At 40.3% G+C, this 17,053-nt stretch overlaps 1 protein-coding gene across 2 annotated transcripts in view; it reads right to left on the reverse strand.

Annotated features, from left to right (window-relative positions):
* Nucleotides 1-16,826, reverse strand: part of LOC119501941 (protein shisa-8) — a 171,326-nt gene extending 154,500 nt beyond the window's left edge. For both annotated transcript variants that reach the window (XM_037792716.1, XM_037792715.1), the window contains exons 1-2: nucleotides 16,715-16,826; nucleotides 11,027-11,205 (exon numbers count right to left, since the gene is read on the reverse strand). In XM_037792716.1, the coding sequence (XP_037648644.1) occupies nucleotides 11,027-11,043 (17 nt within the window). In that variant the 5' untranslated portion in view covers nucleotides 11,044-11,205; nucleotides 16,715-16,826. The remainder of the gene's footprint in view (nucleotides 1-11,026; nucleotides 11,206-16,714) is intronic.
* Between the last annotated feature and the right edge of the window lie 227 nt (nucleotides 16,827-17,053).

The raw sequence follows: 17,053 nt of genomic DNA on the forward strand, positions 1-17,053 counted from the left end.
GCTGTGATGTCGAGGGGGTGGTGGGGGGCGAAAAAGCACCAAGATGGAGAAACTGTGAAGAGGAGAGGAGCTGAGGGACAGAGAGGACTGGGTGAAAAGAAGGTGCCTTTCAGTTTAATTAGCGGTGGCAAATTAATTAGCAGCAGGATGTGAATTAATTAGTGTTCCAAAGGCAGTTTAAAGGCAGAGCCATAAGGAGCACTGTAGAGGTCCCATAAGGCTTTACAGTTTGTTGCAGCCCAAACATTATCCTATTAATTAGCAATTAAATGCTTCTTGAATCCAACTTTCTATCAATCTCTCTCTGTGTTTTTCTTCCTCTCTATCTATTATTTTGGTCTCTGTATTAACTCTACGACGCCTTCAGTAGACAGAAGTGCAACCCTGCTGATATTTACAGTAGAAGTCCTCTTTGAGACTTGCAGCTGTATTACACATTTGTGCGACTCACTAATTTTGTTTCCGTTTATCCACACAGCATTGCAAACTGTTTCCCCGAGGCTCTCTTTTTTCCCCAGCAGTAAAAGAAGCGAGCTCCAGTTTAGGAGATTCTTTCTTAAGATTTTTGCAAACGGAGGGAGAAGCCGAGCACTATTTGATATTCTCATTGATTTTTAAAAGCCATCTCATTTCCTATGCTCTCACTCCGGCACTTTCCTGCCGGCTGCTTTACAGCCAACATAACCAGGTTGGCGTGCGTGAATGGGTCAGTGCACAGGAGATTGGCTGGTTTAAAGAGTGGTGGGTGCCTGCTTTGGTTTTGCGCGCACACAAAAAAAAATTGATGCAAAGGACTCAATCCAATCGCCTCAATTTATGTGACTCACAACGGTGCATTGAAGGGGCATCGTGGTTAAATGTTGTGGCTTTTGTATCATAAATCGCCCTCCTTTTCTCTCTCTTCTGCAATATGAAACAATGTGGGATTCACTGGATACTCAAATGGAAGTGTATAACAATATTTCTTTCGGTTAGCAATGGCCAAAGTGATTAGATCCAATTAATGTAAAGCATATACATGAACATACAGTAGGATCCTCCAGAGTCTAGACGCTGCTGCAAAGGAGGTATAACTGGTGTAGTGGAGACTTACTGGGAAAGTGGCTGCATGTGTCCTCGATACTACATGCAGCATCGTGGCTGCTAACTCTCCTGACGGTGAACTGGGGACTCAGTTGTCTGTTGAGCTCATACACTGCAGCTGGCGCACCGCTCCAGGCGATGCACTAATATTGTCGGTTAATAATCGGTTAACAAGGGTCGGTTATCGGTTAAAAAACAAAAATTCGAAATTAGCATCCCTATATTGTAGTGTACCGTGTAGCTGTAATATGAGAAAGCGTGTGATCCGGCAGCCATGTTGCGATCAGTTGAGGAAAATACCAAGCACCCAGCCCACTAGCCGGAGCAAACTTCCTCATTTTACAGCTAAACAGTACACCACAAGATGATTCTGAAAGGTGAGAAATAGGCATTACAGTAACAGAATATTGATTCATAGTTGATCAGCGCTGCTGAATGATTATTGAATGCTCTGATTGATAAATTTAGCCTAAACTAATAATGCTTTGTTTGTGATGACTAGTTTTTCTAGCACCTGTAGGGGCTGTGGATTTTTTGATGCGTTCCGTGACTTTTTCTCTCCCCCTGACCCGCCGGAAATCCCGTTAGAAACTCACAAACACACTCAATAAAATCTATTCTAACCCCCTGCATGACCACTGCTTGACCCCTGATAAAGTAGGGCCAAAGGTTTGACCCTTTTGGAACTAATGGAATTAGTCTATTGAGCACAATCTAGCTTGTTATTATCAAATATTTAGGGCACCCTGGACTTCTAACCCCCAAAAAGACACAACTAAACCACATTGTCAAACATTAGACCAAATTTGAAGTTCCTATGTTAAATAGTTTCTGAGTTCTACTCCGGAAACAAGGACAGAGGGAAAGATGGGCGGAAGGACGGATGGAAGGACACGCGGCGCGCTATATACCCCTTACAACGTTGTCGTGGGGGTGTAATTAGAAAAAGAAATAAAAAGAAATAGTAGAACTTCACCCGTAGAGGATTAAAGGCAAAACACAAGTGAAAATATCTCTATTGAGCCAAATAAGTTTGGGACATTGTGACCTAATTTTCTTTGTAGCGAAATTGTTTTGAAAGAAGGCTTTTTCTTTGAACATCTAACAAAAAAATAATTAAATTCACATTTTTCTTATCTCAAAAATATAATCCATTGAATCTAGTCTAGCTCATTCACGCACCTACCTGCTGAAGGTTGAGTGATAACATAATAAGAGGTGTGTATTTCTAAAATGAGTGGTGTTGCTCGGTGCGTTGAATGCCAGCGCAGAAACACCAGGTTTCATCTTCTCTGTGTGTGTGTGAGGATTGATTTTCTGTCATCAGTCAGAAAGTACCGCTGGAAGAAGAAGTGGATGCAAGAGACTGGGAAACTTATAGAAAATTGCAAGTTTGCCTCCTCGCAGGCTGACGCGATGCTCCATGCTCTATTGATTTGCTCTCCAGTGCAATTATGATAATACGGTTTGATGCCTCTGTTTGCCACAACAAATATAGGAAAAAACAGTCCGCCTCTAACATTTGTTTATAGCAGCAGCAGTGACACATGTCGCAGTGTGTACATTGTTTTGTGTTCCAGCATCTGCAGGTCATTTCAAGGTCGGATAACTGTACAGTCCATTACCCTTTTTCCTCTTTCGCCTTCAGCTCTCTTTGCTGTCTCATCCATGCTAACAACCTTTTTTTATTTTTCATATCTTGATGATTATTCTCTTTGGCCCCACTTGGCTGAAGCATCATCCATGTCGGGGTCAGAGAGATGAATCAGTCGTCTGTTTTCTTCCTCTTTTTCCTGACTCAACCTGAAGACACGGCGCACCCTTCTGCCCCTCATGCCGAGACGTGATTGGTGGCCCTCGAGTAACGAGTCGTCTCCATGGAAACCAAGACGATATAAAAAGGGAGGAGGATGGGGATCTTTCTGAGATGAAACAATCATTACAATGAAACGATTGTCATCTGGTGTTTATATGACCTTTAATTATTTGGAGTGAAATCTTTTATTTGATTTTTGAAGATAGAGGCAGTAAATAAACATTAAGTTAGCAGTAAAAAAAAACCATTAAGGTTGGATTGAAGTAGACAAGCCACCTGTTCAAATTGTAATTGTTTTCTTATTTTAAATTCACCGACAGCTTTCCCAGGCTTACCTCGGGCTACATGCTGTCTCCCAAGTAGACAGCTCATCACGATGAGAGACGAGCGTTGTGAACTAACCCGAACTGAGCGTCAGGACTAACAATACACTTCATGCCTCGAGGCGTAAAGTTGCAGTATTGTATAGCTTTTAATTCCTAGTGTGGCCAACTACTCTCTGCTGACTTCTGGAGAAAGTGAAAAGCAAGCAGTTTATTTTGTTGATTTTTTTTCCTGTCTGGATCACAGTCAATTTATAAAAGCTCAACAGGCTTGCCTCCCACATTCATGTCGCTTGTTGTCAGCGACGCGGTGTAATAGCTTACGGTGCTCTCTCTCTTTCCCCCCGGGGGTTCTCACGTTTCTAAGAAGAAATACAAATATCGCGGAGTTAATGAGGATCAGTTGTCACTCACCGCCTCATCAGCCGACCCAGGAGTGCTACTTTTAGACACTGATAACCCTCCTGTGGCAACACTGAGGGCTCCCTTCGGGTCACCTCTCTCTCTCTCTCTTTCTCTCTCTCTCTCTCCCGTGTTATGTAACATCAGGCTGCGGCCGACCATTGATTCTCTCAGCTGACTGTGTGGAGTCGTGGGTGGTGCCACCCAGCCATCGACTACAGCGGCCAATGATCAATGCTAATGACACCGCATGTGTAACATCGCTGCAACTTTTACCCAACTTCCACTTTTTGCTCATTTAGCACTACAACACGTGTCAGGGGAAAACTCCGGGGCGATCGATCTTAGATGCCGTTTCCGGATCCAGCGATGCTGCTGAGCTGAGTGCAGTTACAGTATACCTCTATAGCTCTGAGACAGCAGACTAATAGGGATGTCACGGTGAGGAACTTTTTCCACTGGTTACTAAATAAACTTGTGACAACACTGGTGTTACCGATTACACCGGACATTTTACAAGAAAAGATGACAGTCAATATTAGGGATGTTAATAATTAACCGTTTAACTAACATTAAGAATTTTCACCGATTAATTCTATTGTGTTGCTGGAAAAAAAAAAAAAAAGACTGATATATTTGACTTCAGGACATCTCTGACTACATACATGCTGAAAATTAAACATTTTTAATGTATCAATTTAAATAGTTTCCAAAGTAAAAGTCTCTAGAAGTGTATGATTCAACTTTTTCCCATGGTCTAGTGCAGGGGTCAGCAACCTGCGTCTCCGGAGCCACATGCGGCTCTTCAGCCCCTCTCCAGTGGCTCCCTGTGGATTTATAAAAATGGAAATGAATAACTGTTTTTTGTTTACATTTTCATCTTTATTTATCATTGTTGTAGGTCTATGGTACGACGGTATGACGGAGTATTAGGGCCACATTGAGGTAAAATAAATGAATCTGAGATTTCAAGAATAAAGTCATAATATTATGATAATAAAGTCATAGGTTTACGTGAAAAAAGTCGTAATATAATGAAAATAAAGTCATAAGTTTAAGAGAAAAAAAGTCGTGATCTTATGAGAATAACGTCATAATATTATAAAGTAGTAACTTTACGTCTTATTTTCTTTTTTTCTCGTAAAGTTATGACTTTATTCTCGTCATATTACGACTTTTTTTCTCTTTTGCACTTGGGCCCTCACTGCATTAGACATATATACTATATACTTAGACTGTAAGCTGTGTTATCTTCATCACAATGCTCAAATGGTTTGCGGCTCCAGACAGATTTCTCTTTTTTCTTTTTAAAATGGCTCTTTAGATAGTAAAGGTTGCTGACCCCTGGTCTAGTGTTAAAAAAGTTAACAAAAATTGCAATAAATCATAATATCGAATCACAATACTTGTAGAATCGCAATACATATCGAATTGGCACCCAAGTATCGTGATAGAATCGAATCGGGAGATATAAGTGTATCGTCCCAGCCCTAACTGTCATTTAATTTGGAGGGACTTGTTGACCTATAGAACTTCTGTGAGCTGCAAAAACTAAACACTTTCTGCAAAAAAAAAAAAACTGCAACGGAACTTTAGCCTTTTTCTGAGACTTACGCTGATGTTTGTTTACAATAGAAACTTTAGCGGGCACCCTTATCGTTAAATGACGGTGCACTTGCGACAGCACACATGCTTCTCTCAGTGTGAGTGAATGTGTTTGTGAATGTTTGCGTGTTACAAACACACACACACCTTCTGCAATCCTCCTCTATCATGGTGTTTATATGCCGTCTCAGAATCCTCATTAAATAAGGCTGAAAAGATACAGAGGTGCCAGGCCACCAGATCTGGGAGATTGGAGGGGATGATAATAACACTGTACTGGAGTCAGCAATAAATCACACACTGATAAGGTCAGCCCCTGAATAATGATCAGAATAATGTGATGAGCTCCAGCCATGACTTGGCGGAGAGGAGCTCACACACACATACAGTACATGTGGAATGTTGATATACAGTATATACTGGGGGGGGTCTGGTGCATCTGTATGTGGATTTGCATGTGCATGGCTGAGCAATTGTGCCCTCTGGATAGGTTTACTAAAAAGCTTAGTTTGGCAAGCCATGTGCCTTTCCCATCCCAACCCCCCCCCCCCCCCCCCCCCCCCCAGCCAGAAAACAATAGCTCCTCTGCTAAATATAGAGCGTCTGCATTTTACCTCCCTCTTCTATCTCACTCTTTGCCACCACTCCTTAACACACCAAACACACTCTCTCATGTCTCCGACATGTTACGCTGTTCGCATTTTCTCTTGCAATGTCATATTTTTGGCTTATGGGATGGAGGTATTGGCTTCTTTGTGAAATCAACATCAGAGGATAAACCCCAATGTTTCACTTCCAGCCGGTTAGACTGTTATCTGGTCATTAAATGGGCGCTAACGGTGGTTATAAGCCTCATAGATGTGGGTGAGAAGGGGCCTGCTACACCCACTAGTAGGTTTTATCATCGATTCAAATGGGCGATCACAAAAAGAAGGAATAAAAGAAGACAACAGTGACCTCTAGTGACCGTGGTAATTTTGACGAGAGCAAAAGCTTTCAATCTGGAGACCGGGGTTGGCGTCCCGTGGGACACCAACAACGTAGGGTTGTTTTTGTGCTCACAACCTTAAATTTCACTTTTTAAATTTAGTTCTTTTAAGCCAAAACACAACCTTTTTCCCTAAATATACCTGGGTTTTTTTACCTAAACCTAAAGAAATTTGTGTTCAGAACGTAACATTTCATTCAATTTTACGTGTTGCTTTTAAGTTTCTATTTCAATTTTCAAAGTAGTAGAAAACGTGTTTTAACGCAATTCTTTAACGCATTAACACAACTTGCGATTTTTAGGTTGTAGCACGCTCAGTTTTAAAGTTAGAGTGAAGATGCTGGTATTATATGAAACTAAAAAACCTAAGGGATTCATTGGAACCAACCATGTCATTCTAGCTTGTCGATTAGGAGGTTAAATAATGTTCCAAAGTTACGCTAAATGTTGGCGAGGAAAAACTGGCATGGCCATTTTCAAAGGGGTCCATTGACCTCTGACCTCAAGATATGTGAATGTAAATGGGTTCTATGGGTACCCACGAGTCAACCCTTTACAGACATGCCCACTTTATGATAATCACATGCAGTTTTGGGGCAAGTCATAGTCAAGTCAGCACACTGACACACTGACAGCTGTTGTTGCCTGTTGCCTGTTGCCTGTTATGATTTGAGCATATTATTTTAAGCTAAATGCAGTACCTGTGAGGGTTTCTGGACAATATTTGTCATTGTTTTGTGTTGTTAATTGATTTCCAATAATAGATATATACATACGTTTGCGTTTACATTTAAGTATTAAATACTTGACGAATCTCCCTTTACGGTTTATTTTAAACAGATAAAAAATCTTTGATTAATTTGCGATTAATCATTAACATGCGATTAAATATATTTTTTTAAGACAAAATGCCAAACATTCACTGGTTCCAAATTCTCAAATGTGAGGCTTGAGCTTGAAATCTAGCAATTTAAAGCTTTAGTTTTACAATGACACTTAAGGGATACGGATAATTGTTTGACTTAAAAAAAACTGATAAATTAGCTCACATCACATAACTTTTAACGCTAAACTCCAATAACTTAACATGTACATTAGCATGAGCTTCTTGGGTTTGATGTGTAGACCTTGAGAAGCACGCTGTAGCCATGTTGTTAACGTGTTGATACTATTAGCATGTTGGCGTGTTCTGTCGTCTGGTTGTAATCACACACACACTGCCGCTTCGTCCTGCCTTTCTCTGTGCTGTTGCAGAGACGTGATCAGTGCGAGCTCAGCTTGTCGTCACAGCAGCCAATGAGGTCACGCCGATGCTAATAGCTCTGATGAGTGTTTTCTCGGCGCGCCACGCTCGGCCCCACTGCCCCATTATCACGTTCCCCCCCCCCCCCACCACACGCTGCATCAGCATTTTCTCACCCTGTATGCCGCATTGGCATATGCAGGAGAAATGTGTGTGTGTGTGTGCATGCATGTGTGTTCAGTTTTACTGCTCGGCTGTCTGTTGATGTGCATCGATTCAGCCGCATGCCATTTGCATTTTGCTTTGCGTCTGTTGTGTGGAACCGTTCGTCTCAGTGCTGCATGACATGAGACACATGCAAAAATGAAAGGCAGCCAATTAAAATATCTGTAAGTAGGACAGTCTCTCTCTCATCACTGGTATGAGCACAATATGCTGATGGGATGGATCTACTGGGTTTTTTTTCTTGAATTTCTTGCCATTACAATTTTGTCTTGTTCCAGTTAGATAATAAGAGAATGTTAAATGCAACAAGCACCCAATTTAGTGTAATTTTGAAAAAATACTGGTCACATTTAACTGAAGGTCAGTGCAGTAATGTGGACCTAAATGAAGACATTTGTGTCATGGCAACAACAATGGAAGTCACAGTAATCTTGAAATTCCACAAATAAACGGGAACCTAATTATCAAAACTCAACTTCTAAATTATTTTAAAAGATTAATTGTGGGCTCATAATACTGAGGATACAAATGAATGTGGCTGTAGGAATTGCACTTGATTTACCTGCAACTTCCTGCAAGATCACTGTATCAGATGCTGCGTTCAATTAGAAGCACCAGCAGTTTACCTTCAGTAGCCACTTTATTAGGCACACCTGTATAGTGTAATGCAATCCAACACAACTGTTCTGCCATAAAGTAACTTCTATGATGCCTGTAATGTTTGCTGACACGGTCATAGATGTGTTAAAGGCAGGGTTGGTAAAGATTTTAGAAACATTTTTTTTATTATATTAGTTGAAATTCTCATTACACCCTAATTGCTAGTTTCTCAAGATCGCCCAACCTGCCTTTAATTCATTTCTATGTTTCAGTATTAAGGTCATGGTGTTGTACTGGACTACTTCATATTGAGAAGTGTTTCTAATATTCTGCCCCCTCATGTAGTATGTAAATAGGGGGAACAAAACATTAGAAGCATTTCTTAATATAATGCAGTCCAGTACATCATCTTTAACTATGACCTCAGTAATAAACACATAATTTAATTTACACATTTACAACAACGTCACCAAATTTGGGAACTTTATGAGCTCCTTAAAAGATAGAATTTGTGGTGAATTGCAATAGATTGTACAAGCGTACCTAACAAAGTGGCCCACCAAGTGTATGTTTGCTAGAGTCACTACTTTCACTTGCTATTAAAACATTACTGCTCTTATCAACAAATGAACTTCTGACCATCTAGAGCCCTTCAGAGTTAAACCCTGAATCATATTCGAATTAAAAGAGTCACTGAGCGCAGCAACAACTGTTGAGTGGGAGAAGATTATGTGAGAGGAGGAGACGGTCTGTGAGGCTGCAGGAGGAGGCATCAGAAAGATGATGGAGAGGAGGAAAATATGAAGCAGGGCTATATACACACACACGTCACGGTCTGCGTAGACCGAGCCACTGTGTGTTCACATTTCTCAATCATCATCATTTCGCTTTTTCAACGTCATCACCCCGTCACCGCTTAGAAAAATAGCATCCCTCTCTACAAGCCAATTACCACATGTCAGTAAACAGCCTTAAGAACATACTGTAGTGTCTTATTAACACGACCAAACAAACAGGGCGGAGGAGCGTGTGCTATGAAACGAACAGAGATGGCATTCTGTTTGACAGGCTCCATTAAAATGTGATATTTTGTTAGGAATACTACAAGGGTATAGAGAGGACAGTCATTTACTTTCCTGTCAGTGAGATTTTAAACACGATTCATGCCGTCGACAGAGCGGAACAGAAACTGAGAATATCCTGAGAGCATTCAACCATCTGTCAATAACAACCGTCTCCCGTGCAACCACGACGTTAACACTGCATTCAACAATGTCTAAATGGTAGCGAACGTCACGCGTTCACGGCAATCTGTCACGTCTTTTCATATTAATAAGAAAGGAGGTGGAATACTTTGGTTTGCTGGCGGATTCCTGTTTATTCATCCACTTTCATCTCTTCCCTTGTAGGCACAAAACCTCCCTAATTTATAGCATGACAGCAGCAGTTTTCAGGCCAGTATTTGCCATATTTTGATGCTGTGGCGGTAATCAGGATAACGAGCAGGAGGATAGAGAAGAGGGAAGAGAGTGAGAGAGAGAGGATGACGCATTTGAGTGCAAAACTGTTGGTACTTCAAACAGCAAGAAGCAGGAAATAGTGATAGTTTACTGTGACAACTGATGACAATCCGAGGTGGTGATCGAAGAAATAACCCGCAAATAATCTTCCTTTATCGTTCCCAAAATCAAAACCACTGAGACACACTGTATGCAGTCACATGGGACACTATACTTCTCCACAGAAAACAAAAACACTGTTGCGTGCCAGTGTGCAGCATCACTGCTGGCTCTGTTTTCACACGCTGCACTGCGCTGTAGGTATCTGTGGTAGGCCTGACACTGAGTTAAACAGCCTGGCACACACACACCCCCCTCTCTCTGCTGACGCATGTATGTATTGGAAATCCATTCTGCACAGACAGACAGCACTGCACTGGGGCTTTCCAGTGTCCCTAATGTACCTTATGTGCTAAAGAGGTAAACACTGCCCCTATAGTAGAGAGTCTCCGATTGTCAGAATCATTACTGCCATTATAATTTCTGTATTAACAACCAGACACAAGACGAAACATCTGTGAAACAGATCAGACGGACCTATCAGAGGACCTGAATTTGGCTCAAGATGACCTCAGAATGGCAGAATACGGAAACAAATTTAACTTTTCTTTCTTTACTTTGCTTGTGCCAAGATTGGGGCTAAATCATATGAATATTGCACGGAGAAAAAAGTTAGCCTCTTATGGTCAGCACATTTTGTCTTAAAGGATTTAGTGGATATTCTATAGTTTTGTTATTACCAACAAATCCCACGAAAAGACCAAAACCAACAATGCATTAGTCCGTCTCTCTCTGTGGCGCTCAGTAAACCCATTGGTTCCTACTGAAGATGTAAATCTTAACTGTTCCTTTTTATTTAAAGGCTACAGTAATAAATTCTTTCTTAAGATGTTACACAAACAGGAGTAAATAGTGTATTTGTTGGAGACTATTTTCATGGCGCATCAGTGAGTATTTACATCAGCGGGACAGTGTATGTGGAATTGACTCAAACTAAATTATTGTACAACATGTTCATCATAATAAGGGAACACGTCACCTAGGGCAACACTCACTACGTTTACATGAAAGCTGAGACTCTCAGTCTTAGAACTCTACAACCAAAACTCACTGAACCAGCAGGCGAAGAAGAGAAAAAATAAACTTCACTTTATACAGCCATAACCATAAATGATGTCTTACCTTTGCTGTTTTGTCATCCCAGGTTGTGTTCGAGGGCACGTCAACGCTGCTAACGGCTACTCCGATGTCTCTGGATGGTTTCTGAATCGATTCCAACCATGGAGGAGCTTCTGCAGTCTGCCTTCCTCCAGCATCGAACAGCCTATCCTCAGCCTTCCATGTGAAAACACGATCTCCATCTGGTGGATGAGTCATCGTACAGAGCCAAAAACAGTCGTATTCAGATAGAATTAATACCAATAGTAACATGTAAATGAAATTAAATGAGTTTTACAGTTACGTGAGGAAATTTAAAATGATACAGATGGTACCCAAATGGCCGATTTGAAGATTCTGCCTTAACATGTCTCTATTCAAACATCTCTAACTTTGCTCTGCTTCACTTTATTAGCAGCAGTCTGTGCACAGGTATTATTCAGATGTTGTGAAATGGTTTACATCAGTTCAAAGGGATATTCACTCTAAAAGTGTACAGTTTTGTTGGGCTGAAATGAAATCTTTCATTTATACTTTGTTCAATCGTCATTTACATATACCCAGTAACATATATACTGAAGATTGCAGACATCTCACAAGTGCTTTTAGTTTATTATAATGTCAAGATTATTCAAATAGTCCTTGTAGTTGCAGAGATACACTCTTCATTTTGGGCATGTCATTGTCAAGCAGGGGCCTGAGCCAGAATCCTAGTTAATGGCAAAATCTGCTGTCTTTTTTCTCCTCATTGGGTTTATTGACCTTTTGACCTCATGCATATCACATTCACATTGCACATACATGAGCAAACAGAGAATTGGTGATGCATATACTGTAGCTTTGGTTTCACACACCATACTCATGGTATTTTTTAGGATTGTTAGCAGCACATAAGTTTCTGTTTGTACTGACATTTAGTTCACTTTAGTACAGCCACACTTCAGTTTGAATTAAATCATTCTAATTTCTATTTCTTTTGCCTCACCAGTGCTGAGGGTGCCGCTGCTGGTTGTTGCTGCTGAAGGGGCAACTTGTCAGGCCATGCGGCCCCTAAAGCAGAGCTCTTAAATACAGGAAGTGGCCAATCAGAATGTACCAAGTGCCTGCCACATCATGGGGGGGTTTAGAGAGTTTGTTTATTTCTTTAGACTATATTAGTAAAGTATTTATTCTGATTGTCGTGCTTTTTTATTATTCAATTAGTGTTTGTCTTTGTGTTACCCCTTTGTTTCAAAAAATGGTTTGATCAGTGTTTAGCTCCCCATTGTTTCCAGTTTGTTGGGTCAGTTTAGTTTAATCAGTTTTACTTAGGCTGTGTTCCATATCACATACTTTTTCTTTGTAAGTATGTAGTGATGGCGAGATGAAGCTTCATGAAGCTCTGGAGCTCACCAGCAAACAGGTTCGCAAAAAGGGTTCATTTCACGAGGCTTCATCTGGGTTTCATGGGCACACGAAACCACCTACTGGTCAAAGAGTGTAAAACAGGCAGAAATATTCCAGATATGAGGCAGTGGTTTAACCGGACAGAGGGCAGTGAATGTGCTTGTGCAACAATAGTAAGACGATAGATGGGAGACGTTTTTCATTTTTATTCAGGAATAATAAATTCTCAACTGTATTTCGGCTTCGGGCGTCTTCGATGACGTCATTGGTCTAAACCGATACGAGCCTCAATACGCACTTCACAGAAAACTTTCTGGGATTACTCGACACACCCTCCGAAGCCTCGGCATAGCAAGTAACATCACTACATGCAGTATGCATACAATTGGGACATACTACGTCTTCATAACATTGCGCCTTGAACTTTGACCAAAGGACATATTGCAAAGAAGTGAAAGTCAATAGATGGGAGACGTTTTTCATTTTTATTCAGGAATAATAAATTCTCAACTGTATTTCGGCTTCGGGCGTCTTCGATGACGTCATTGGTCTAAACCGATACGAGCCTCAATACGCACTTCACAGAAAACTTCCTGGGATTACTCGACACACCCTCCGAAGCCTCGGCATAGCAAGTAACATCACTACATGCAGTATGCATACAATTGGGACATACTACGTCTTCATAACATTGCGCCTTGAACTTTGACCAAAGGACATATTGCAAAGAAGTGAAAGTCAATAGTTTGTTCCATTGTAACATCAACGCCCAGCAGCAGATCTACGCTTCCGCCCTTTTGGACTGAACGCAACTACCGGACGCCGATAAAACGTCCGCCTAAAAAGTGCTGTACAAAAGTAAAACAAAATGATTTCTATTTCTATTGTCTACCAAAATGAATGGTGTTGAAAAATGTAATATTATTAATATAATAAGCGTTTTCAGTCCAAAATGCTGGCTGGAGTTTCGTCTCTTTGCCTCTATACTCTTTGCTTTGACCCTCTTGCTCATGTACTGTATGTGCTGTGCAGAGGATTGTGGGTTAGAATAGCTTGAAAAGCATGCCGGCTTGCATACTGCAAAATACGAATGGATATACTAGAACATTATTTTTGGCATACTGCATTTTACATACTGTGCATACTAAATCTTTTTCTGTAATAATATAGTTAGTAGTATGGGTTTTGGAATGCACACAGTCAGTTTATATTAACTTAGCATAGCCTGAGTTTAGTTGACCTATTTCATGTGCCCAGAACTTTGCTGCACATTTTGTAAATTGTATCTTTCATTTTCGGGGTAAATAAAACCCTCTTTTTTGAAAATCCCCCTGTGATTCCTCATGCCTGCCAGCTCATCACACACTACTAGTAGATGATTGTACTGCAATATCAGATATTTTGGCGGGGAACAAATGAAATAAGTCATCACTGAACATCTTACTGATACATTCAGAGTATAAACACATTTGAGAGTTGTCAGAAAACCTTAATTAACTACATTTCTTCATTATGTTGATAGAAAATGTAATCCCATTATGTTTCTTTCAACAAATTTGCTGTTCATCGTATATATATTGGTAAATGATAGTTTCCAGAGGACAGGGTTGGAACAGAAGAACCATTTTCTGTGAACATCATGCATTTTGACTTCTTCACAAGTTCTGCTAATGTTAAGAAGCTCATTGAATATTAGAGGAATTTCAATAAATCAAAACTCAATAAGCATAGGATATACGTTGTGCACATTGAGCCTTACCACAATATTTTACTCTCCGTGTCCTAGAATGACATGACAATGATACATGTGGCACTCACTGACCTGATTATTCATCATTAGGACTTAAGCGCAGACATGAATCATGTTATAGAAAAGCTGACGAAAGCACAAAAAGGGTCAATTACTGTCGATGTGTGTTCAAGAGGTCTCTGTATGCAGAGAATAACCTCAAATTCTCTAATTAGATGATTCTCTCTCAACAATAACTCAATTTCCTGATAAATGATTTCACCCCGCTCCCACAGACGTGAACACGCACCGTGACACTGGCCCCGCTATAACGCTCTTTCGCCCCCTCAAACCAACTGTTCTTTCCCAGCACCGACAGTATAGTCTCTCTTATCTCCAACAAAAAAAAATTATTTAAATAGGCTACACACTGAACGGGACTTTTTGACGACACCCTATCTGTTAACATCAGATATGATCATCTCCAATTGTGCTAAAAAAAGGAGCGGTGGAAGAGAAACGAATAATTTGTAGTCTGGCGGTTTCAGAACTGACGCAGACATTAAAGACGACTTGCAAAACTATCCGAGCTGTCATCCGGATCCAGTCTAATGAGAACAAGCACTTTGGAAATTTGTCGTAGTGTCAACAAAATATTAAGTATCATCTCACACAAAACCACCTGTGGTTTGTACAGAGAGAAGCTTTGATCAGTGTGAGTGTGTGTGAGTGAGTGTGCGTCTTCAGCGTTTTCTTGTAACAAGGGGGAAAAGATGCAGCCTTAAGAAGAGTTATGTCATTTATTTCACATTTCTTCCCTTCTCTCTCTCATCCCTGCATCTCGTACCGATTTATTTTATTTTTCATTTTATTTCACGTCTTTATAAAAATCTTCAGTGTGTTGTTGTGGAAGTGTTGGACTCTGCAGGTGTTCGCAGTGAACTTGTGAGAAAAAAAGTGTTTTTAGAAAAACAAACAGAAATGGGTGTAGAGAGAGTGAAAGAAAGAAAGGGAATGAGACAGTAGAGGTTTGTGAGCTGGAAATAGGAGAGAGAATGAGAGAAAATAAGGTAAAGAGATAAATAATGACTGAGATAGTCTGGAGGTGAAGGCAACAGAAAGGTACATTAAAGTCATCCGGTGGTGTGTGAAGTTTCTGGAGAGGGAAATATTGTACTTTTTACTCCACATTTATTTGACAGCTATTGACACATCCGGTGGGATGAGGACTCAAATGCAGACAAAAAAAAGGCTACCTAAGGCAAGGCAAGCAGGTAGGATGAAGGGAATTTGACTTGAGGCAATGGTCAGGAACAGGTTTACAGGTTGGCAACAGGAAGGCAGACAGAAACAAGCAAATCCAAGGGGGGCATGACAGGTGAGCAGCAACAGGCAACACAATACAGAATCAGGTACAGGCTAGAGTTTGGGTTCAGATTGCTGGAACTGGCGCAAGCACACAAAAACAATTATGCCTCCCCTATATTTGCAATGTACCGACAATAACACACAAAGGCCAGTGGAAATGAATAACTGTTTTTTGTTTACATTTTCAATTTGATTTATCATTGTTGTAGGTCTACCGTACGACGGAGTATTAGGGCCACATTGAGGAAAAAAAATAAATCTGAGATTAGTATTATAGTAGTATTATGAGAATAAAGGCATAATATTATAAAGTAGTAATTTTCGTGTTATTTTCTTTTTTTCTCGTAAAGTTATGACTTTATTCTCTTAATATTAGGATTTTTTTCTAGTTAACTTCTGACTTTTTTCTTGTAATATTATGACTTTATTCTCGTAATATTACAACTTTTTTTCTCGTAATATTATGACTTTATTCTCGTAATATTACGACTTTTTTTCCTCGTAATGACTTTATTCTCGTAATATTACGACTTTTTTTCCTCGTAATGACTTTATTCTCGTAATATTACAACTTTTTTTCTCGTAATATTATGACTTTATTCTCGTAATATTACGACTTTTTTTCCTCGTAATGACTTTATTCTCGTAATATTACAACTTTTTTTCTCGTAATATAATGACTTTATTCTCGTAATATTACAACTTTTTTTCTCGTAATATTATGACTTTATTCTGGAAATCTCTGATTTGTTTCCCCTCAATGTGGCCCTAATACTCCGTAGTATTGCACGTTGGCCCTCACTACATTAGACTTATATACTATATACTTAAACTATAAGCTGTGTTACCTTCATCACAATGCTCAAATGTTTTGCGGCTCCAAGCGCCAATCTTCCATACACATAAGGCAAATAGCAATGCTGCTGTCAACAACATTAAAGTATGCAGGCATCCATATGCAAATAAAACAGCAAGTGTGTGTGCATAAAGTAGCTAACTCTGGTAACCTGGTTCCAGCAGTCATGACAGCATCATGTATAGCTATAGACCTACATATAGCTATTTTCCAGTCCAAGCCAATTCATAATCCAATTTCAGCTAATTACTCGAAATAATACCAGTGCTACACCTCTTTCTCATGTGCATTCGACACGCGCACACACACATGAAATGTGCGCGAGCATGTTCATCAACACAACAACAACAACTTGAGAGCAAATAAAGCTTACCTCTTCACATCTGACGTCTGAGGTCTAGCACGTGCTGCTTCTTTCGGCACAATGGCGGTAGCGTTAGCTTTGTGCTAACAGCGCACGCAGTCTCTTGGTTAGTGGTACACTGGACTCTTTTTCTAATCAGATAGTTTCGGTCGTTTGTACGTATTTCCTTATCTTCACATTGCGTTTGTTTTGTTTTTTCTGGAAGACAGTCGGACGTGGTGTCGGGCCAGGCCAGGCTACCGTTGGCTCCTGAGAGCTGGGGGGCGGGAAAGCGGCGGCTGCAGGTGCAGCATGATTGACACATCCATCAGCGAATCACGTGCTTACAGAACGCGTAACCTAACGAGC

This window comes from Sebastes umbrosus, chromosome 14, assembly GCF_015220745.1.
Source record: "Sebastes umbrosus isolate fSebUmb1 chromosome 14, fSebUmb1.pri, whole genome shotgun sequence".
NCBI classification, from domain to species: Eukaryota; Metazoa; Chordata; class Actinopteri; order Perciformes; family Sebastidae; genus Sebastes; species Sebastes umbrosus.